Genomic DNA, 23,872 nt, shown 5'->3' with positions numbered 1-23,872 from the left:
CCTTGGAGCTGCAGCAAGTCCCTGCACGCCGATTCCACGCCGCCGGCGGCAGAGCGGCCCCCGGTGCCCAGAGCCGGGCCGGGCGCGGAGCGGGTCCCGCTAGAGGGCAGTGGCTCCCCGGGCTCCGCTCCACCCGGCTCCGCTCCGCCCGGCTCCGCTCCGCCCGGCTCCGCGGGCTGCGCATCACCGCTGCCCTCCTCATTTTTATAGTTTTTTCTTTTTTATGGAGGCAGCATTACGAATCCCCTTGACAGAGGAACCAGCGCCGGTGGGAGATGATGCACTCGGGAGCGCCTTGGCTTCAGTGCAGCCAGATCTCCTGTTGTCTCAATTTTTTTTTTTTTAATGCCAGATTGGATTTGTACGCCTTTTTTTCTTTTTTTTTTTTTTTTTTTTTTAAGTTTGCTGCTAGACACCCATGTCAAGAGTGCTGGCAGTCAAAACAGAAGGGGAAAAGCACCATCTCTTCTCCAGGTCTGCTAGTTATTTTGTTTCAGTTTTTCCTTTTCTCTTCAGACCCTGCACCAGTTTCTTTGCCACACGCAGAGCCCTGCAGCCAGTTACTTTCCACTGTGTTGCACATGGCTGTGCCATGAGCGTCTCTCGCAGTGCAGCCCCAAGCCTTAGGAACTCAGCAAAGCTGGTTGCACGGACAGAGCCGTCCACCTTAATATTAACAAACAAGCTTAGTCTTCCTTGGGCCTTGATGCAGGCAATAATGAGACCACATCTTCCTGGGCTAATGGGAGTGGGAAGCTAATATGCTCTGAATGGCTCCCTGGGGACTTTCTTGCCACTGATGATGCAGGGAGCCTAACCTCCTACCCTAGACAGTTGGGAGAGACAACGTAAGCATCTCCCTTGCATGCTGTAATGGTTGGTATCAGCCCAGCTGCCTGTGAGTAATTGCTGAGCACGCCAGAAGGCACCCACCTCCTGTCAGAGCATGTATCCCCATCGTCCCGGGAGGTGGCACAGCCAAAAAAGCCACTGGCTGCTGTGCTCACATTATCACTGTATGCCAAGGGCACTGCACTGCAACGGCAGTGAGAAAATCAGCAGAATGGTGCATGGAGACGCTCACCAAACACCTAATGTTACAGCTATCAGGTTGAAATTCAGTTGCCCACAGGCCTGTGTCTGATGTTGCTGTGGGAGCAGAGTGAGGTTACTGCAGCCACCAAGGCAGAAACACGCTGGGCACAAGCAACGTCCTCAGGTGCTGTTAGGACTCTTCAGCCTTTAGCTTCAATGCTGCAGGCACACAGTCACTGCACAGTCCCCAGAGATGGCCCTCAGTGCTTGCTTGTGCCCTGAGGCTGCAGCTATAGCCGTCCCTGTCTCTCTGTCCCACCCCAAATCCTGCTTCTCCTTCCCCCCCACTCCCACATAGCCTTTCCTTTACTCACCAGCAGTCCCAGGCGTCTGGCTCGCTTCGTGAAGGCAGAGCTGTTGTTTCCTAAGAACAAAACATGTGACACTGTAGGAATATTTACAAGGAAGTCAAAGCATTTTAATAAAACAAGCTGATTTCCCCACCAACACCCCAAAAAGGACTTAGACCCATTTGAGCCAAGGAAGCACACGGCCACGCTCTGCCAGCAGCAGGGCATGGCTGCGATGGGCAGCCCTGCAACATCCACAGGCAGACGGAAGGGGCTGCAGAGGGGCTACAACTCCTCACTGAATGAAAGGCACCTACTAATAGAAATGCACACAAAAACCCAAACCCATCTGTTTCCACAGCACTAATGTTGAGGCCTTGTACTGCAGGGATGGTACAGTTGGGAGGGGATGGGATATAAGGGACCTGTCCATGGGGCCCAGATCAGGAGAGCAAAGGTGTAGCAAAGGGCTACTGCCATATACCTCTGAGTAAAATTTTGGCTCCTTAATCTTAAGGAAGCAAGCTGGGAGAAATCTGCAGCCAGTCCTTGCCAACAGAGCATAAAGTTTAGCTTCCTTCCAGTTTATTTGACCTTCATGGCCAGTGTATGAAACATAAACAACAAGACTCCAAAACTCCAGCCTCTACCCTTTGCAATACACTGCTGTCACGGGTCGCAGAGAGCCAAAACATCTCGGGACCCAGAAACCACCAGCTCGAGCCTGGCAGCCAGGCGAGGCTGTTTGCCAAACCTGCCTGCTGAAGGCTCAGCATCGGCACAGCCTGTGCCCAGGTGGCCACACTCCACGCCTGGGCAGTGGCCATGCACTGCCACCCCACTGAGAAGAATATGCAGGGAACCTTTCAGGCTAAAGCACTGGCCCAGTGCAGCTCCTCTCACTAACCTTCACACAGCGGTTTGTATAAGCTATACATTTCATAGCTCAGCAAATCAGAAGGCCAAACAGCCCAAGCTCCTGCTTGGTGCTAGGGCTGGGCTGCCCACACCGTTTTCCCACTGAGAAACAACTTGCAAAGAGGTGGAGTGGGAGGCCAGGTCCTGCAATGCTCCCACTGCAGCGCAGGTGGCCACTTTGCTGTCAGGAAGGCAGGGGTTTCTGATAAGCCACATAGGACAGGAAGAACGTGATGAGCAAGACACCCTTTACAGGCTCTACTCGGGCATTTGCCAAGTTTTGTTCTGTCCGGATAAGTTTCATTCCAGGGGATTGCTAGCTTCAGCACACTTGGAAAACAGCATAGAAGGGTATGCACGTCTTCAGAGGTCCACCCAGGCTTGCAAAACACAACTGGAAGCCTGTGATGGATCCCTGCCCTGAAAACTTCATGCCTGCATATGAAGCATCCCAATATCCAAAGACAAAATTCCAGCGGGTATGGGTGGAGGGCAAAAGGGAGAGCGCCAGCTTGGGATTCCTCAGCACTGAAACCCTTGCTGTAACATAAGCAATGCAGAAGTTCCTACTCCAGCAGTGGATCACTGCAGACAGCAATTGCAACCATCAGCAAACATATTTCAAGCCAACCTCGTTAATGGAAACTGAAATCTTATTTTACCTTATCCAGTTTGCTCATCTAGAGGCACGGAGTCCATCAGCTGAAACAGCACATTCTTGCAGGTGTTGTAGTAGCACTTCTCTTTTGAGGGCAACATACTAGTCTTTAACACCACATTCAAGCAATCCCTGACTGCCAAAGTGCAACCAGGGGACCGATGCCTCTGGATATTGATATCTAGAGACAACTGCTTTTCTAATCCTTTGGCAAAAGTGAAAAGAAACAGTGACCAGAACCAAAGAAATTAGGCAGGCCTTCCCTACCCTAATGGTAAACGTGAAACTAACTCCCAAGGTAAGCTATGGCCTTTTCTTCTTTTGAGATCTTTGTGGGTTTTTTTTGGACTCTCCCCATTCCCGAGCACCCTCCCTCAACCATAACCCAGGAAAACTGTAAGAAACAGATAGATACGGGGCCCCACACAGAAATCACTCATGAAGCTGGGCTGTTAATGTGGTGGTCCATGGACAGACTGAAGCCACTGGCTGATGAAGGCCACTCCATCACTTTTAGGACAGCCACCCCACTGGCTCTGAGCTGCTCTTATGAAGAAGGAAAGAAGCCACCCCACTGGCTCTGAGCTGCTCTTATGAAGAAGTTTTATGAAGAAGGAAAAGGCTTTGGTAGGAGAGACGATGCATGGGGTGATGCACAAAGCTTTTGGTGTAAGTTAAATAAGGAAGACAAACCTCCCCAAGCTCCGAGGGGGTGGCGGAGATGGCTGTACAAGGCTATTTTACAAGCATGGAGGTAGGAAAGGGCAGCACTGATCCTGCCTGCTCAGAGGACACATTCCCTCCCCCCAGCCAGGGCACACAGCAGTCACAGCTCCATTGCGTTTGAGCAGGACATTAAACACGGGGCACTTCCCGGTGCCCTGCTCAGAAACAGAATAAAGGAACCTGATGAAAGGGCAAAAAAAGAGCCATGCAAATGATGCAAAAGCCAGAAGACTTCTCAGTTCAGCAAGAGGCTTACAGGGGCTGACCCACTTGATGTGCCAGGATCTGCACCTTACAACACACCCTTGTGCCATGGATGGTATGGGGATTAGAAAACGGCACACGTGGGCAAAGGCAATGCTAAGGCCCAGCTGCTCAGAGGAGGAAGCAGCAACAAAGTCTCCTGCTCATTTCCAAGGCGGCGCACAGGCAAGAAAAGAAGCTGTTTGGGAATTCAGTGTCACTTCCAGTTTGGCTTTTATTTTCATTGACTTCAACAACAAGGTGTTCCAAAACACACGTAGGTCTTGGTGCAGGCAACACTGTCATTGCTACAAGCATTGGCAGATTCTCAGTTCAATTAACCCATACGCTTTGATGTATCAAAACAAAACAAAAAAAAAAAATCACAGCTCTACAGGGGAGGGTAAAAGCTACAGCAGTTCAAACTCACTTGAAGATTCCAGTTATACAGAAGTGGGCCCCATAGTGGTATACAGTAGAAAGAAGGTTTTCACAGCATGTATTTTAATCATTAGTGATGCAGCAGAAAAGCTCCATCTCACTGCTGAGTTGAAAAGCAGATACTGAAGTTCATGCACCCAGACTCTGGGCACAGCATTAACTGCATTAACCTTTATATAGTCAGAAGCTTCCTAGTTCCTAAAATGACGGTATTTTTGCATCAATATTTGTACAATACTGAAGCAGCTCAGAAAGATTACATAATGGAGATGCAAGACCTTGGAGCTGAGAAGGGCACAACCTAATTCACCTCCAGGAATTTGCAAAGTACCCGCACTAACACTTTTCCCACACTAACACTGCCCCGCTGAATTAATTCTTGCATCAAGTCAAGAGCAGGATAACTCGTTTCATTTGTAGCATATAGAAAAAAAAAAAAAAAAGACACAGTAAGTTTTCACACTGAGCACGTTAAATACTTTGAAATCTAGGACGCTGCTCTTTGAAGTGTTACAAAATAAAATGATAAAAACAGGCTTTTGGTACCTGCCCCCTCCCCCCTCAACTGCAAAGTAACACAGGAATCTCAGTATGAAAAATACAAATATATTTGTCCAGTGACGACTCATTTGTTACAAGGTATACTGTAAGCGTTCGGCATAAAAATAATAATTAAAAAAAAAAAACAGAAAAACAAACAACATTTTATTGTGGTTCTGTCAGACCCGGTAGCCCAAAAAGAAATAAAAAATTGGCATGTTATGCTGTAGGAAACAAAAATTACACATACAAAAAAATATTTATATACACACACTTTACAGGGTAACCATCTTGCATCACTATGTAGAGCTATCCAAAATGGGCTTACACAGTTACCAAAAGGCAGTCTTTGAATGCAACATAGACCTGGCACAACAGACAGGTGGAGGGACGATGCTAACAATATTGGAGTTAAATGAAATACAGGCACACAGCAGGGACCAGAAAACAGCCACTGCATTGAAACAAGATTATCTTGTTGTAGCAAGGTAGGATGACAAGTCATTTAAGCTGTTTTTTTTCCATCTTTCCCCAACCAAAAAGTCAGGCTTACTGTTAAAAAGAGCATGCCAACTTGAAAGCAGCTGTGCCGAGCCAAGCTCCTCAGTTTAGGTTTGTTTTATATATGTTAGAGTCCCACTACCTTGGCCAATATGAATGTGAAAACAGGCACTCTGTTCAGTTACGTGTCCACAGGATCACTGGCAGTCAGAGGAAATGCCTCAGAGCACAGCTGCTGTAGAACCAATAAAGAAAAAACAGAGAAAAATCAATTTCTCATGTAAACATGACATTTTGGAGTAGCAACACTCATATTATCAGGAACTGGTCCTTGTTCCAAGGCAGTTGGAAATTTCTGTCTTTTTTTACTCTCCACTTCTAGTTGCTCATCACTTAGTCTATAGTTACCAGCAACAAACCACAACACGATCCAGCCTATTACAGGTATATCTAAAGACGGTTGTACTTTACTCAGCAGGAAATCAATCTAGCATGGTCTAAATAAAAGATTGTCTGGGTTTAGGATAGCTGATGCCCTACAAATCAGTGTGCAGCTCTCGGTTGGTCCTCTGTTCAACTGGAGGCTAGGTAGCCAAATTCTTATGCCAAACAAACCAGGCTGCGTATGTGGAAAAGCCTAATTCTCTAGCTTACATGTCAGTGGTAGTACAGAACAGCTAGAGGTTGGGTGGAGGACAGAAGTCCAGAGTGATCGACGGCTGTATTTGTGTTTATATCCTGAAACAAGCAAACCAGGACATACACATGAATGTAAATTCAAAGCAAGAAGAGACAGCAGGTTTGTTTTTTCCCCACAGAAGGCAAGGGAAAAGGAAAAAGTAGGTTGCAGGTGGCCCTATGCGCTGGCCTGCCCAGCAAAGTGCATGTGCTGTCTCCGCTGGAGAATATTACACATGAACAGAGCACTCAGCTCTGTGGGAAGAGGCTGTTTAAGTGCGACGTTCAGCAGACCGATTCCCATTTATTTTTTGGATGAACTGCCAGTTCAGAGTTTGGTGGCTTTATGTTTTTTGCATTTCATTTTGGGGTTGAGTGTTTGTTTTTTTTTTTTTGGCTTTTTTAAAATTTATTTTAACCTTCCTGATTTTCAAAGCAGGATCGCTGGATGAGAGAGAAGTTTGCAGGTCAGGACACCCACAAGGTGTGTGAGGATTCAAAAGTCAAGAAAAGAAGCCCTCTCCCCAAAAGGAAAACACGAAACAAGAACAATGCCTTCGTGAGAAGGTCAACGGCTTTCAAGGAAATACCACCCGCCTTCCCCCTTCGCTCAGCTCTTCCCCTTGCAAGAGCTGGGGTGGAGGTCGCAGTCCAGGACTATGACCTAGACAGCATAACTAGCATGTGTGAGCAAGAAGGCTCCATCTGCCCTTCGTCCAGGGGTGCAGTACCAAGCAGAAGGAAGACAAATGAAGGGCTGAGCAGTTTGTTGCCGAGGCAGGGTGGAGCAGGGTCTGCGGAGCTCACTCCCCTTCCTCCTTGATGCGTTGCTGTTTGTTGCGCCGGGCATCCATGTCAAAGTTGAAGTCGTTCCACTCGTCACGGGGCGGGAAGGAAATGGTCTGCCGGAGCGTGAAGCGGACTGCGTCGATGACCCGCTCCCCCCGGGTTTCGCTGGAGCCCACGCTGACGGTGGAGGCGCCGCTGGGGGTGCGCAGGAGGTGGGGAGGGGAGGAGAAGTCATGGAGCTGCCGGTGGTCCAGGATGCCCTTCCAGATGGCATGGCGGAACTGCTCTGGGATCTTGAGGCTCACCAGATCCTGCAAGGCAAGGTGGAGGGCTTAACAGGGCAATCCCTGGGCAAACTGGGCTCCGAGAGTAGAAGCAGCCTCTGGGCTGCCCTGCAAATGCCTATTAACCGACAAAGCTGCTAAAATCCAGGGGGCCATGATGCACTGTAGAAGACAAACCACTAATCCTGAAGGTGGTGGTTTGCTTCTGAACAAGCATGTGTAGCCATGAAGCAGCAAGGACTAAGGACACAAGGTCTGCTTTGAAGTTACACAAAGCACACATTCATGCGTAAGATATGGTGACCTAAAGCTAGACGTTTAACTGGACTGCAAGGCCTCCAAGATGACCTTGGGGAGATCTGCTGGTTGTCTGTGGTGAGGGATGCTGGGCTGCAAAAGTTCAACGGCTTTGAAAACTTCCATGTTTATTTCAAAGCCTGCAAAAGGATTTTAGAATCCAAGTCAGAGCTCTGGTATTCAAAGCTCTAGATCTGACTCTACAGGAACTGCCTTAATTACTTGAACATAACCAAAATTTAAGAACAGACATATAACCTTAGAAAACTTGGACTTTGAGGCCCCACAATCTCTGGTGCAGTACCTGACAGTAGCATTACCTAAACTCTGGGAAATGTGACATCAGCTTCTGAAAAAATTAACAACCAGCTTTGGTTAATTTGGGTCAGCTTTTCTAATTAGAGCAGCAGCAGAAGGAAGGCAGCCCATGCTAGGAAGCAAAAGCACCACAGCCTTGCAAAGTCTTGGGGCAAAAAAAGGGAACAGCCAGCTCTGAGGAGAGCAATGGCACAGATGAGGAAGCAGCAACCCTGCAGCAAAAGCCATGCAAGAGAAAAAAAACAGCTGGGCTGAGATGCCAGTGGCAAGGGAAGATTGTTAAGGTAAGGCCAGAAAACAGAAGCAGGGAGGGAAAAATGCAGACCACTTCTGGACAGCCTACTTGTCTGCAGGCAAGTGAGGTGTTTCAGAGCGGTGTAAACTGAAACCAAGCCTTGTGGAATTAACAGGCATGTGGGCTGGGGCCACTTCGGGGGCTAAAATGCACAGTGGTGGGGAGGGGGAGACACTCTTTCTCTGTGCCATGCAAGGCAATTACAATGCTGGCCCTGAGTCCAGCCTCTCTTCATCTCACAATACGTCTTCTCTGTGTGCGACAGCCTTAAATCAAACTAATAATACAAAAATAAAAATATACTGAGTCTGGATTTCTGACCTGTTCCTACAGCAGGGCCAAGAGTGCAAACAAAGGAAATGGTGAGGAGTTACTTACATCCATGGAGTAATGCTCAATCTGATAGATGGTGGTCAGCCCCTGGGTCGTGAAATAATCCACACAGGATGAGCAGCCCAACCTCGCTAAGAAGCTGCAGAGGAGGAAGGAAGGAAGGAGAGAGAAAAAAGGATCACCCTGGCTGCAACAGCCCAAACCACAGAAAAACCAAACACTCAGCCAACCTGCAGCAACAGGAAACAAAGCTTTCACCCTTGGCTTGACCTTCTCCAAGACATCCCAGGCCAGCAAGCCACATCGCTGCCACATCAAACAAATGAGGGAGTCCTTCAGCTTAGCTCCTAGCAGACAGCCCTCGTGGCAGCACCTTGCTTTAATCAAGAGCCGGTGCTACACAGCCTGGATCTTGGGGCAGGAAGGCTCATGTGGACCCTCCTGCCAGGTCACTTCACCCAGAAGGTGGCTGAGCCCGTGGCAGCCTGCTGCACGGATAGAGGGCTTCAGCAAGGCAGTGGGTCTGGGGCTTAGACACATCATGCACACAAAGTACTTCAAATCAGAACATTCCTCCCTAAGCGTAAAGGATTCCTCCTTTATGGGCAGCATCTTTCAACCTGTTTGACCTCATGGAGGACAGAGGGGCTTCTGACCTCAGCCATAGCTTGTTGAGTGGCTGAAGGGGGGGGGAAAGCAAAAAAAAGAAAAAAGAAAAAAGAAAAAAGAAACGTTTGCAAGACTGCCTGGCACCCTCAACTCCACCAGTCCAATAGATGCTGCGTCCCTCGGCTTTCTTGCAGTCCTAACGTCCCTGTTTCTCTCAGTTGCTCAGAGGTGGGGGTTTGAGGCTCAGTGCCCAGAGGGTGCCAGCCCCAGGACTGCCAAGACCCACTGGGATCCAGTGCTCCAGGAGAACGGGGTGAGGGACCCAGCAGGACCCTTCAGGCTCCCAACACGAGGCCTCTGCTCCCTGCAGGTAGGAAACGTGCGCTGGGCAGCCTGCTCCCGCTCACCTGACGATGCTGCAGTCTGTGGGGTACGGAGGAGGGGGGGTGCAGTGGGACGTTGAAGGCATGGAGAGGGGAGGAGGCAGCGCCTGAGTGGGACTGAGGCCATTCATGTCGCCGGTCATGGCCATGTGGGTGCCCATCATGGGAACTGGAGGAGAGAAGAAGGAGGAGCACACTGTTACCCGGGTGTCCCCAGGCCCCCGCTTCACCCCCAGCATGGCATCAAGGGACAGCACCCGCAGTCGAAGCAGCCTTAAATCCCCTGCAAAGTCCCGCACAGAGCAAGCTCACAGGGAGTTTCAGGCAGGCCCACAGTGACCGTACAAGGACCACATGACAGACAGTCCTTCAGGAGCTCTCCCCTTGCCAGAGCAACTGTCGGCAGCGCTGCCGCATCACCTTCCCTTGCAAACAGGCTCGGTAGAAACCTAAGCAAGCCGCAGGCATCTCGGCTTTCCCTGCTGCAGGAGAGGAGGGGGACAGAGCCAGCAGAGTAACTCAATACGGAAGCCAAACAGCTTTGTTTTCAGAGACACCGAGAGCACCCGAAGGGAATCAGAACAGGTGTGGGCAAGAGCCCAGAACTTTTGCAATTTAAAAACAAAAACAAAACAAAAAAACTCAACAAAAAAAAAACCCCAACCAACAAAACTGAGCCCCCAGAACCATGTCTGGCATCCTGGATTTACAGGGCTGCTGGGCACTCTTCAGCAGCCAGGAAGAAGCAGGTTGCAGAGCTGTGAGATGCAGATATTTCCTTTGAAACTAAGCAGCGACTTAATTGAACCAAGGGGAAGAAGTTTGCCAACGTTTGCATTTCCTCTGCTGGGAAAGGAAGAAACAAGACAGATGACAGTGCAGCCAGCCAGATCTGCAGCAAGAAGTAGCTCTGTTCACCCCTGTGAGGCTCAGAGCAGCATGCTGAAGCTTGGAGAAAGCAGGTGACTTGCCCCGTGGCACAGCAGCCAGCAGTACTTGGCTCTACAGGTTCCCAGCCCTGCTGCCATGAATGACTCCAGGGTCTCAGACTAACACTAGCCACTCGGAGATGCCAAGTCTCCTTCCCCAGATTAGCGAGGTGCACGCACGGAGAAAGAGCAAGGGTTTCTTACTGTTGGTTCCCATGCCGTCGGGGATGGTGGTTGGGGTCAGGGCGTTGCGCTGCTGGGGGTTAATTAGTTGGCTGACCGAGGGCAGCTTGTTCATGCTGTTCATTTTGCTGAGCGGTGGAGAGTTGGAGCCATAGGATGACTGCGACTGCATGGAGGTCCTGCAAACCAAGGAGATGTCAGGACAGGGATTACAGCGGTTGGTTGCTAAGAGCATGCATCCACGGGGCTACATTTTTTTGTCTGTGGCAGTGGTGAGCTACTGCTAGTGAAATCACTGACACCATGGGAACATCGCAGATAAAGATCATTGGAGAGAGAGTCAACAGGAAATAAGAAGTTTCCCAGATATTCTGGGCATTTAAAAAACAAATGGTGAAATACTGACAAAGGGATGCTTCACTTTCAGTTCAAATTTTTTATTTAAGGAAAAGTTTCTATGTAAGTTTTTCAGTTGAAGAGAACATATGCAAAGCCAGCAAACAGCTGCGAAAACTCAAAAATAGTATTTTTACTTGTGGTCAAAGGCTTTTTTGTAAGAAAAAGAGCTGAGGAAGCTATCTCAAATGATCCTAACTACCCCTAAAACCTGACTGCAGAAACAATTTTCAGATCCCATCACACTTATCACCTTGGTTTCTCCAAAACTCCTAGTTATTCATATAATCAGGTTGTTATCAGGTGTATATATAACAGCCAGAGGCTCTTCACTCAAGACAGACTCCATACACCTTAGGGACCATTACTGAGATGGTCAGAGCTGCCTGGGATGCTGACACACAGCTTTTGCTGGTGTTAAGAAGAACTCGGTATCCAAACCCCGCAGGCTGCTTGCAAAGAGTATCAGATTCTTATTACCACTTGACAACAGCAGTAGCCTCCCTCAAGTCCAGACAGCCCCAAACTCCATCCAGCACAACCACAAACTGGGCCAGAGGGGCTTGCTGGCGAGCTCCCCCTCCCCAGCCCCGAGGGTCCCAGCTGCAATCCCACCTCGTAAGCAATCCGGAGCTCGAAGACCAGACTGCTTCTGAACGACAGCCCAGTTCCCAGATCAAGTTACGGCTGCGGCATCCCATCTGGAGTGGGGTCTTATTTGGGATATGCAGAAAATGATCATTAAAGCGGGCCCAAGAGCGCAATTGAGAGAGCATTGCCGTGCCACAAGAGAGTGGGTTTTTCTTTCTCCAACACCAGGGGCATTTGCAAGACTGGACAAAGGTGCTGGGGAAGCAGGCACGCTTCCCAAACACGAAGTACCCTCGCAAGCCATGCTCGCCCACCAGAGTAGATGTCACCCGGCTCGCCATGGAGCCTGGCACTCATTCGGCCATATCACAGTGACCCCACAGTGAATGTGCAAGGGCACATTCCCATCTTATTTCCCGCTGGGAAACTTGTTTGTCTGGGTATAACTGGTTACACCAATTCCTGGGAACTGGCTTTCCTTCTATGCAAAGAGAATAGTTATTACTTCAAATAAGCGAAGTGTAAAGGAAAGAAAAGACTTATTCCTAGATAATTTATTAAAACCTTCAGCACTCAAGGTCAGGTTTCATACAATTACATTGTCTCCAGCTTCCTGCACTTTTAAGACTTGCAGTGTTGGGTGGAGAAAACATCTATGTTAACAGGCTAGAGTATCTAAGGCCCTGAAGAAATGTTACCTAGTTACACAATTGCAGGAGGTGCAGAAGGGTGTGAACTGTCCTTTGGCAGTGAAGATGCAGGACAAGATCCAGCAAACTTCATAGACTCAAGGAAGTGGAAAGCACAAGAAGCTTCACAAATTAATATTAACGATGGCAGCAACTCCCAAGGGGAAGTGAAACTGAGCCATGAAGTTCAGATCCAACTTTTCAGGGTGAAGGGAATGATTCAGATCTGAGGTTTCAATTCACCAATTATAAAAGTTGAGGCCAGCCATGAAATTCAAGTCAGGTTGACACCACCCTTAACCTAAGAGGCTTCTGGATTTAGGACCAAAATGAATATTTCTACTTTACAGGTTCAGGCACCCATCCTTTGAAGTTATAAATGCACAGTAGCAAAATCTACCCCCCAAAAAATAAGAGGGGCATTTCCCACTAATATTATTGAGAACAAGATTTGGCCATGAGAATCGTAATAAAAATTGCCTGAGAATGCTGAAGTAGTATACACAAACACTTCAGCTGAAATTAATACACACCTGAGTAGTCTCTTGGGCAAAATCTGCATGATATGCAAGTGAGGAGGTCACCACGTACACAGTGAAATTCCAAATCAAATCACCAAAGATGACCCAAAAAAGAGTTAGTTGCATTGTTTAAGCTTGGGACATATTTTATTCAGAGAGCTCATGACTAGATTTTTTTTTTTTTTTTTTTTTTAAAGATGTCTGTTGCTACAAAACAAGATTGTCCAGGGTCAGTAGTGGACCTAACTTTGCCCTCTCCACCACCAACAGTAATCTCAGCAAAGCTAGTTAGGAGACTACAAAATATATTGGGGATTAAAAAAAAAAAAAAAAAAGCAGCATGCGAACACAAGCCAATCCAAAGCACCCTACACTATAGAAAACAAATACATACTTTAACATATAGCTTTAGGACTCCATTCTTACCTCATTCATTCTCATAAGAATCAAGATTAAGAAAAATCAAGCTAAAGTGAATAAAACAGGAAACAAAAGCATTTTTCTTCGTACCCATACTTGTTTCAACTAAACTATTCCATCACATAAGCAGATGTGTGAAAGGTCTAGAGAAAGCTATCTAGTCCAAGAAAAGTCCCAAGATAAACCAAGATGCAAAATTTTATTGAAAATTAATGTCACACATCAATATAGCAACAGCCTCAGAAACACAAGAAAATGTTTTTGGTGTTAAACACACGGACTACATGGTGTTTGAGGATTCATTTAAAATATATTGCTTTTTTCTCAATTTTTTTTTAAACAGGTATTATAAGAATGTCATGCACAGTGATTTTCATTAAAATTATATTTACTATGTCTCAAGAAAGATTAGAAGTAGGAGCATTAACATTTCTTTAATATCAATGCCAGTGAAATGCATTTTAATAGCAAGGTATAAGCACTTCAATTAAGAGACTATTATTGGAACAGTCTGATATGAAAGGCACTGAGTCACATTCTGCAACTGATTTTTCTCTCTTCAAGAGGCTATGTAATTATTTAGCCAATAACATTTGTAGTTATGCAAGCTTATACAAGGGCAATCGCCTCTCATGCTTCAAGGCATATACTGATCATCTCAAGAGGTCAGGAAGGAACTTCCTTCTCCCACATATGAAGCACAATTCAGTTCACAGGTTACCTTGAATAATTCTGTGCTTTCCCAGCTCACTGGATATCAGCCCTTCACCAGAGGTAGGAAACTGCTTGGGTAGACCAATTACCTGATTCAGTAGACAAGTCCTAGAGTCCTCATTCACATTAGGTGACCACACCATCATGTAAGCAGCCTTAATGCAAATGACATCAAAGGTTCATTAAGTGCAAGAACAGGGCAGCTCAGGCTTAGAGAGTTTAAGATTTCACCCAAGCCCTCGTGCCTACAGTTTGCTGTCCCCGGAGACCTAGAGCTAGTCACAACACAGAGACACCCAAGTGGAATCAAAGCTGTCCAGTTCTGGGCCTGCCTTTCCTTACAGTAGCCACAGCAAGTGCAGTAAGGATTACATCCCAGGTTCGCACATGGTCAACATGCCCATTAGCAATGTTTTTTAAAGTAAGGTTGCCCACTGGGCTGCATAACACTGGGATGTCACTGATGTAGTCTAGTAATGGCACACAGATGATATTCAGTTGTGCTCCTCCACTTTGGAGGCCCATGAAACGGGACACTAAAAAGCAGAGAAATACCCTTGCTCTCCACATCTGAAATTGCTGCTATTCTAAAGCAAGCAATAGTGCAGGGTGGCAATGACGACTCCCCTTAGATTTCAGATATGAGAATTTCCCAAGGCAGGCAGTGGATGCAACCTGCTCTCCAGGGAATCGAGCTATAATACAGGGAGTGGATATATGTCAACTAGTTGACATAGACTGATATGACCTGACTGACTGACAAGGCCCAATTAGTCCACTTGGTTATTCCTTGAAAGGAAAAGGCTTACTTTTCTGAAGTCCCAGAGGTGACAAAGAAGCAATCAAAAGATAGCTGGGGAAAAGTTTTCTTCTTTTATCTGCAGAAGACAGACTATGAAGCAACTCCAATTCCTTCCAGCTCCAGGTTATTTGATTAAAAAAAAAAAAAAAAAAGCACCTTCTAAGATAACCACCTAGTAGCTGGAGAGCAAATAAAGTTACCATTAAGACCAGTTTCACAATCATCATCCTCTTATAGGTAAGGAGGACAAATCGGAAAGCCTTTCCAGAGGACAGTGGGCTCCAGATAATTTACAGTCTTGTTTGGTGGAAGTCCCAGGTGCTGCATTGCCCATCATGGTACAAGAGATTTCCTAGAGGTCAGACCAGATGATGAACTGGAGCGTGAGCTGGAATCTCCCACTGTGGGCTGTGGATGCCTTGCATCTTCTGGTGGCCTGCCTCCTCAAACTTGCTGGTCAACAGGCCCTGGCGCAGAGCTCTAGATACAGATTAGTGTGTCCTTGTTGCAGTATTTCTATATTGCCATCCATAAGTAAAGAAGATCAAGATCCAGGAATAAACCTTCACTGGAAGGACAGACTAACAGTGCCAAGCATAATCCTGCATCTGGGCTGCATTTGCAGTTCAGATTCCCACCTCTCACGGGGAAAGGAATAGTATTGCCTATCTTCTCCCAAATAAAAAGGCACAGAGCAATAGTTACCTGCTTTGTGATCTCAAAGTACTTCCTGGAGTTTCCAGGCAAATTAAAGAGGCACTTGATTTGTTTAGCTTTACACTAGGAGCGATGGTAGAGCTGCAACTGTATGAAATAGTCACTGCTAGTATTTAATTAGTTATTATTTATACTTAATCACAATTTTGGGGGCTCTGGTCCATCAGCCCTCCCCCACACTGCTATGGTACAAGTCTTGCTAAGATAACGAAGGAGATATCCAGAGATGGGATATGGCTCTCAAACGAGATGTTAGTACGAGTCATCATCTGCTCAGATCACAGCTTGCTGCCTGGAAGCAGATGATGTGGTGTTCAGAGATAAGAGTCTTCTCCCACTGCATCAGGCTTTTTTCCTTGGTGGGTGGCCAGGAGGCCTGATCTACATTTGGGAGGCACCTTCTCTTCAGGCTGTGCCTAACCACAGGTGTGACAGAGCTGGGTATGCACTTACCTCAAATAAATCCAGCATGGACTGCACTGCAGGCACACAGATCCCCATCAGTATTGATCCAGCCCCCTGTGTTTCTCAGGGGCTGCCTATCTCTGGCATTTGCAACTGAGCTCTGCTCCCCAACCACAGCTGATTTGGGCAGACACCTGCCCACAGGGAGCACCGTTCCTGGTGTACCTTCAGTAACTTCTTCACGTTTCTGTTTCCTGCAGCCGTCAACATTGGAGGGTTCCTCAGGAAAGATGCCACTGCCTGAGAGCGTGGGTTCAAGTACACTTTTCTACCAGCATCAGGAACTGTTCTTCACGTAAGGATGTTTGAGCACCTCTTGTTGGTGAGAGCCGCAGCAGGCATCACGCCCACCCTCAACTAGCTCCTCCCTCATCACCAGCATCCGCACCTAGTGCCACGCTCAGCAATGCCAGGTTAATTCCACAGCGTGTTACTTGCCTGTTGATCGTTCCTCCTTTGTGCTGGTCTGGGCTTGACACTTAGAGGTGAAGTTTCCAAAGGGTTCAAATCCACCTTGTCAAGCCCCATACAAACGGCCTTCAGAGGTAGAGTTTGATACAAGCAGTGTGAGGATTTAAAAGTCCTTGCTGAGAAACAGTCTCTTGTGCAGGAATTGCTAAGCCAGGATGCACTTCACAGACACAATAAGCAAAAGCCACTGGTTGCAGGATTAATGGACAAGGTGGGCACGGCCAGGGGCCACTTGGCTGAGTCGGCTGCAAAACGTGCTGGCACCTCTTTCCTTTGATCTGTGAGGTTTGTAGTGATAGGGTAAAACATAGTAGGGTTGATGAATATGCTAAAGCAACATCTAATAACTGCTGAACGCCAGCAAGGAAAGGGGCAAGCTGTGACCCTTTTTCACAGGCAGGGCAATGAGCGGTTTTCAACACACTGCCCTTTACACCCTCAGCTGCAAAGGCACAGGGACACTGAGCACACATGGACATCATTATGCAGAAAGACTCCAACCTCACATTCACCTTGTGCAGCTCAGCCCACCACTTGGATCGAGCCCACAGAGTCAGGAGGGACCTTTCTAAGTTCAGCCAAGCTGGATTAATGCCAGCGGTGCTGGTGCAAAGTCAAAGTCACCCGCTTTTCCCTACAATTTTGATGTATTTTAGATCAGACCCTTTATGATTAGAAATAAGGGAAAACAATTCATGATGCCAAATTAGTGGGAATTTCTATAGGAAAAAAATTGATTTCTTAACAGTGCCAATTCATATAATTATTACCTCCCTCTGTCCAGCAGTACAAATACTTCATCTACTTGCACTATTACTGCATGACCGGCATTAAAACAGGCCAAATTGACTATCACAGACTGTTTAAACATACCCAACCCTCTTCCATCCCCCCCAGCCCATGAACACATTTTTTTAATTTAAACAAGACAAGAGGCATTTTAAAATTGAGACCTGCTCAGAGAAACCCTGCCGAGTTTCACAAATACAGAAGTAACAGGAAAGAGTATCAACAGGTTACAAAACCAGGAAGAAAACGTTACACCAAGACAGACGACATTGTGGTTCCTGACCTCCCAACGCTATGGGCTACAGCTAAGAGGTTTGTAGAAGTGTCTTGTTTTTGCAAAGTTTGAGTCCCTTCAGGAGATTACTCTCACTATTTACTCTGTTGCTATCAGGCTGTGTATTTGCCCCACTGTTCCTAGTCCCGCCAGATGGGCAAAGTGACCCCACCAGCTCAGTTTATGGATATACTGATGGGTTTGGGGGGCTGGAATGTTTTAGGATGGCATCAGTCTGTTTGGGAGAGTCTCTCCTTGAGTCCGTGAGTTCACTCCTGAAGCAGGCCGAAAGGAGACTGTAGAGAAGGAACCAGAGAAAAGAAAAAGATGAATGTACAGGACCCTTCACCAGCCACCACTAGAGAAACAGTCACTTCCCACCTTCATGATCACAGTACGGGCTTTGAAGGAGGGCAAAAGCAGATGTCTTCGCACCTACAGTGAGGGTATGTGACAGGGAGATTTAGAAAGTGGGAAAGCCCCAGGTACGAGTGAGTGCTTGGCAAGGAAGAGAAAACAACTAGTTGACAGGGAAATCTGATTTCAGTGTCCCAGTCTCATGGGTGCAAATAGTGCTTCAATACTGTTCCCAGCAGCAAATACAAGAGGAAAAAAGCACTCAGCCAAAGAGGAAAAGGAGAGAAGCAGCTTCCATTGAGCCCGCTTCAAACTTCAATTACTTAAAAACCAGAAGTTGGTGCTAGGGAGAGAGAATGGTGACTACTGTGAAAGGGCCATATTGATTACATCTCAACAAAGCCAAGGGGGGACCCTCTGCACTAAAGCCAAGGGGCCCCTGGGGCCACCAGCTGATGTGGAAGGCACTGCACTCTTGGAGACAGCAAAGCAAATGCAGCATGTCTTCATATACCTAATGCCACACTTTTTCTTGCTTACTTTCATCTTGGCAATTCTCTAGTGAGAACGCTATCCAAGTGCCTGGAGTTCAGAACACATGCAAGCACAGCACTACAAAACCAAACCAAACCATGCAAAAATCCACTATTAGCTTCCACACCAACAAATGAGAATAACAAGGCAGAGATATGAAGAATACCTTTCCCACCAGCCCCCTCCCCGCAACAGCAAACACCGGGATCCTTGCAGCTCCCGTCTCAGCTGGAGCACTCCAGGCACTGGAGAGCTTGGCTCTGTCATACCTCACTTGAGAGGTTAATTCCCTCTCGTCTGGATAATGAGCTGTGCTGCTCACTAGATTGAAAGGCAGCCAGTGGGCTGGTAGCTGCAGCCCTGCTGATATGAGAGAAATGTTTGCTGGGATATAAGAGCCTGGTGGGACATAAGAACCCTCTTCTTGGTAGCCACTGGAAGACTGTGTGAAATCCCTTCGATCATGCTATGGCCAATTCAAACAGAGACTGTTCTGAAAACAGTGCTCAGCAGGGTGAAACCCACCACAGGAAATTCTGTTGAATATGAAAAATTGTTTTCCAGTGAAACCCTGAGAGACTGTGCAGATACTCCCTGGGAATATTGGTGGTAAATCTATTTCACAGTAGAGTATTGAAACTTTCCCTCCCCAATAAGGCACAGGCCACCTCTGGTATCTCTGGCAGCAGGGATCTTCTGGCAAATCCATGTTTTAAACAACAGTGGCAGACCATGAAAAGGAAGTCTTCTAAATAAACTTGCGTGCTGCTGTTCAAATATGGGCCCCAGGATTTAGCAGTGAAAAATGAAGAACAGAAACTGCAGCTGAAAAAAACTTCCCACCTATGATCATGAAGGTATTTGGCATAGCAGTAAATATGAGAAAACCATGCACAAAGGAGCAAACAGAGAGAGGAGATGAGACAGAGAAAGATTGCAGTCTGGCACAATGTAGAGAATTGTAGTATTTTTGGTCATCTTGTGGGACACAAAGCTTTCTGCTTGTCAACGGATTTGTCTTTTTTATTCCAGAATAGTAAGACAGTTGCATCTGCTGGCCTGCCAAATGCAATGCTGGTCTGTATGTGCATGAGAGCAATTACACAGTTGTTTTCCAGAATGACGGATCTATTTTTTTAAAGCTACCTTTCACCATAATAATCTCAGCCTTGCTTTTCCTACTCTTCAAAAATGATGAAGCTTTCCATGTTGTAGGAATTAAAGGGAAACTTCTTCCCACATACCTAGATAGCTTTCCTATGTTAACCATTGCTTAGAAAAGTAAACTAAAAAAATCAAGCAATTCCTCCATCAAGGCTTGACTGTGAAGCACATGGGGATGCAGCTCCATTTTGAGAATAAAGAGCCAAAGGCAACTCACAAACATCCAGGTCCCAGAGCCCTGCTAGGTAGGACCTACAGCTTCCTACACATTCAAACCTGGTCACTGCATATGCACTTTCCTAGCTCCCAGTTTTAACACACACTTTGACTGAAAGCAAGCTGAGACTGAGTTTTGAAAGTACACCCCTACTTATAAAGTGAAAGGCATTTTCTTTTAAAGCCAGAACCGACCCACAAAGGAGTCACCGTGCTGCTGAATTTGGCCAGCCTGGCAAGGAAGCAGTGTCAGGACATCTTCCAGCAGTCTGCAGTTCGCTGAACCTGTTCACATGCAAGGTTGCTCTTACCCAAACCAGTTCCTACAAAGTGTCTTCTCTCCCCATTCTCACGTCACGACCTGAAGCTCCTTTATGATTCTTCTTTTTGCGTGCAATTGCATCTGAGTCTTTTCAGCCTAAATGCCCCTTAGCCCTGAACACATTCCTTCAGAAATTAAGTCATACCCTGGATTATTGAGGAAAAAGCACCAGAACCCAGCTGCACCTAAGCAGCTATTGCTTGAATATGGATTTCAGCACAGAGGACCCTGCTTGATGGCAGGCTGTCAGTAGAAACAACTGCAGCAGCTCTGGACAAACACTGAAAGTTATTTTTCTCCCCACTCCTGGCATCCTTAAAAGCTCTTAATCTTTCTCCCAGTATCTGAGCACAGTCAGCAGCTGAGAAAAATGAGTATATAACTGGACAAGTGCCAGGAGACATGTCGAAAGAAGTTTTATTAAATTAAAAGGCTGGACTCATACATGCTGGTCTTAAAGGTAACACAAATACCAACCTCAGATGCCAGGAAGGCATCCTATTGATATAGGAAGAATGAGAACAGTAATTATGGCAAAGCAACTGTCAGCACCAAGAGAAAGCTGTCATCTGCTGCCGTCCATTTCTGCTTACAAAACCATTTCTCAACTGAAATGGCTGTAGTTCAGGTAGAGCTTTGAAGGCACACAGCTGAGCGCACAAAGGCCGCAATGCCTAGCAGCTAGTAAATACAAGCTGTAGTATATAGAAACAGTGCAGATGACTGATAAAACTCTCATTATTATTAAGTGCCTCAAAAAAAAGGGTCCAGAGCCCCTGGATGCTCCAGCCATTTTGGCACAAGCCTTTTTTCACACCTCCACAAGACTCCAGCTGACACTAAAAACACACAGGTCGAAATGTGAACACATGCAGAGATCTGGCAGAAAGCCATGGTATTGCAGAAGTCCTGAGACAAGGCCAAGGCACCGAAATAAATCCCTACAGGCTCAAGTGGGACTTATGTGGTGCCTTGGCCTCGTGCTAACCTCTGCAGAGGAATGAGTTATACCCACAGCCTCTTGACGCGTGAGCTTACCAGCAGGAACGTGCGAGATCCTAAGCACTACCGCTGGTGGCTACCTAGAGACAGGGCAGCTATTTTCTGTCACCCGATACAGCAGGTGAAGCAATGCCCATGAATGACACCGCTTACGGTCTGTCTGGGAAGTCATTCTCTGACCCAGTCTCTGTAATTGCAAAGCTTTGGGAACAGAGGGGAAAATGGAAACCAGACACTTATTTGGCCCTTCTTCTCCCCATCCTCCTGCCACTTACACCACCCAAAGTAATCCTGGTGCAGCCTTGCCAGCCAAGTTCAGAGAGGGACTACGTCTGCCAGGATGGAAAGTTTCTCATGCACAATGTGGAGAGTCAGTGACAAAGTACAGTTTTTAAAAACACTTTAAAAGTGCATGCGTAGAGTCTTTCTTTGAAGTGCCCAGTGGCCACAAAGCAATTCTTACATGTTTCATCCTTGCTCTTGGACTTTTAGCTTCCCTTTTTATAGCTGAGGAACCTACAGTATTTATACCCCACTGAGCCACCAGCCCTCCAACAGCACTAGAGGTGTGCAGCAGTGGAGTCCGAGCGCATGGCCAAGACGGTGCTCGCAGTCCTGGCTTCACATGCTCTTGGCAAGATGCTTAGGTGGACACCCTGGAGAAAGTGTGGAGATGGCTCCACATTTGCTGCTGTTCCCACAGAGCAGACAAGAGAAGAGCACACCCACCCTGCGCTCCCCAGCTAGGGCGTGCATGCGCATTGGATTTCTGTCTGCAGGCTGTTCAACGGGACTGCCTTGCTGCACCTTAGGCTCTGGCTGGAAGTGAGAACAACGCGCTGAGCCTGTCCTTGTTCACCCTTCAAGGCCAAAAGGTGAATTGTATGGGACAAGAGACTAGAGAGGGACCTTGCAAGCAGCCAGGACGTGCACTTGGCGAAGGAGGACTGCTTTGTCCCATTGCGCAGGTCGTGAAATCTGAATCTCAAACTCATCATCTGTCAAGTTCTGCTCCAGAAACTTGGCTTTGGCCAAACTCCTGGCATCAATTTCTACCAGCCCTGACCAGGGGGTTAACAAGTGGCTATGCTGTTGCCAATGCAGTACTCTATGAGTGCTTGGCCCTCAGCTGAGCACCACATCCCTACGAACAACTGTGCAGAAGCCTTCTGTGTCTCTCTCCTCTCTTCCCCTTCGCACCGTCCTCACTGCACAGGTCACTGCAAGCACACTCATACTCACTGCTTCTGGAGCAAGTGCTGGTGCTGCTGCTGCTGCTGCTGCCTGTAGGTCTCAATTGTGTGCTGGGGAAGGTACTGCATTAGTTCCAGGGACTCTTTGATCTTTAGTAGCATTTCATACGTCTCCCGTCCCCTCACCTGGATCATGGGAAAAAGAAAAGAGGGACAAGAAAAGCCTTAAAGGACTACATCTATAGTGACAGCCACCTTAGCGAGTTTTAGATAAAGTAATGTAAACAACCAGAGCAGGATGCAAATACTCTGTTTATGCATATGCAATAAAATCGCTAAGCCTTGTGCTAGAGGTACAGCAGATAATGCTTAAGGGCGATAATCTAACACTACAGGTTAATGAATATCTTGGGGTTGTCACCTGGCTTGATGTAAATCTATGCCAATCAAAAGCAATAATCTGATCCAATCCGTTATGTCTAACGTTATGTCTTTCTGTCAAAAGCGTCTTTACCTGTGTCAGATGTAAGCAGATCTGGTGCTGAATCTTACATGCCTTGAGGAAAAAAAGAGTACTTGAATTTGGGTGTTGGGTTTGGATGTCCTCTAAGCATACCATGGTTTGTGATTTATCCAACTGAATGTGGCTCATGGGGAAGCAGCTAAATGGCCAATTACAGATACTCATGCTCTTTCTGATCCTACGGTTAATGCAGTGTATTTCACTTCTCTTACTCCACAATGTTGGTAGCACATATAAAAGCCACAGAAACATCCACCTTTGTCAGCAAGACAACACCCATTAGCTCTAGAGAAAGCTCAAGTGCCACAGACCCAGAAATGACAGAGGAGGAAACCCAGTTAGGTCTCCAAAACAATGTTTCCACCAGGACAGACGGATTCCTTGGGATATTCTCATATGCCTTGCACTAGCCACTCTCAGTCAGCAGGTAATGGGATTTTATCTTTTTTCTTTTGTTTGGAATATGTATTTAAAACAGATAGCTCTGGGGATTAAAAAAAAAAAAAAATATTTCACATCCCATCCCCATCCTCCATTCTTTCCGAGGTCTAGGTGAACAGCTGACTTGCCTCAAGGCACTGAGGAAGATACCAAACACAGGATAAATGCAAAGATAGAGAGAACTCACAGGCAAGTATAAGAGCTCATCATCTGGGGAACGTCTTTTTTTGATAGATGTCATCTGTATGCCATGAGTTCCTTGTCGAAAAGCTGGAAGAGAAAGCCCAAGGGCATCCCATTTAAAAAAAAAAATAAATAAATAAAAGAGGAACAAAAAGAAAGAGAGAGATACAAGAAAGAGACATGAAGCGCATGGCCAGCTGAAATCCACAGCTCCTCGCTCCGTAAGGCAGAGAGGACTTTGCAGATGTTGGGTGGCCATACTGCTTGGGGAAACACATCTGCCATAGAGTGCTGGGTATATGGCAAAACCCCAGCAAGCTGTACCTAGAACAAGCACTGGCTCTTTGCAGGAAAGACTGCAAGCTTTGGTATTACAGTGCCCACAAGCTGTCGGTGGATCAGTGATCCACAAAGGTGAGACAACAAGCAGGGAGCACGCAGAATTCACTGTGAAAATGAAGCCCCCCTCCAATCTGCCTCCTGTTAAAACCTGCTGCTTTGCTGTTCAGCCTAGTACCATCACTGAGCATAAGCGGAAAACCAAAGCTGGGTTTCTACATCTTGCATGTCTGATGAGT

General features: G+C 46.9%; 1 protein-coding gene across 6 annotated transcripts in view; it reads right to left on the bottom strand.

Annotated features, from left to right (window-relative positions):
* Positions 1–4,265: 4,265 nt before the first annotated feature.
* Positions 4,266–23,872, bottom strand: part of TP63 (tumor protein p63) — a 91,713-nt gene continuing 72,106 nt past the window's right edge. For 5 of the 6 annotated variants that reach the window (XM_087738925.1, XM_087738926.1, XM_087738927.1 and 2 more), the window contains 6 exons: positions 23,299–23,381; positions 22,197–22,333; positions 10,532–10,689; positions 9,423–9,567; positions 8,452–8,545; positions 4,266–7,190 (listed from right to left, as the gene is read on the bottom strand). In XM_087738925.1, coding sequence (XP_087595051.1) covers positions 6,894–7,190; positions 8,452–8,545; positions 9,423–9,567; positions 10,532–10,689; positions 22,197–22,333; positions 23,299–23,381 — 914 coding nt within the window. In that variant the 3' untranslated portion in view covers positions 4,266–6,893. The remainder of the gene's footprint in view (positions 7,191–8,451; positions 8,546–9,422; positions 9,568–10,531; positions 10,690–22,196; positions 22,334–23,298; positions 23,382–23,872) is intronic. The other variant, XM_087738930.1, reaches the window with a different exon arrangement.

This window comes from Nipponia nippon, unplaced genomic scaffold (genome assembly GCF_047370975.1).
Source record: "Nipponia nippon isolate SJK-2023a ecotype South Korea unplaced genomic scaffold, ASM4737097v1 scaffold_7, whole genome shotgun sequence".
Classification (NCBI taxonomy): Eukaryota; Metazoa; Chordata; class Aves; order Pelecaniformes; family Threskiornithidae; genus Nipponia; species Nipponia nippon.
This window is presented reverse-complemented; position numbering and strand designations above follow the sequence as displayed.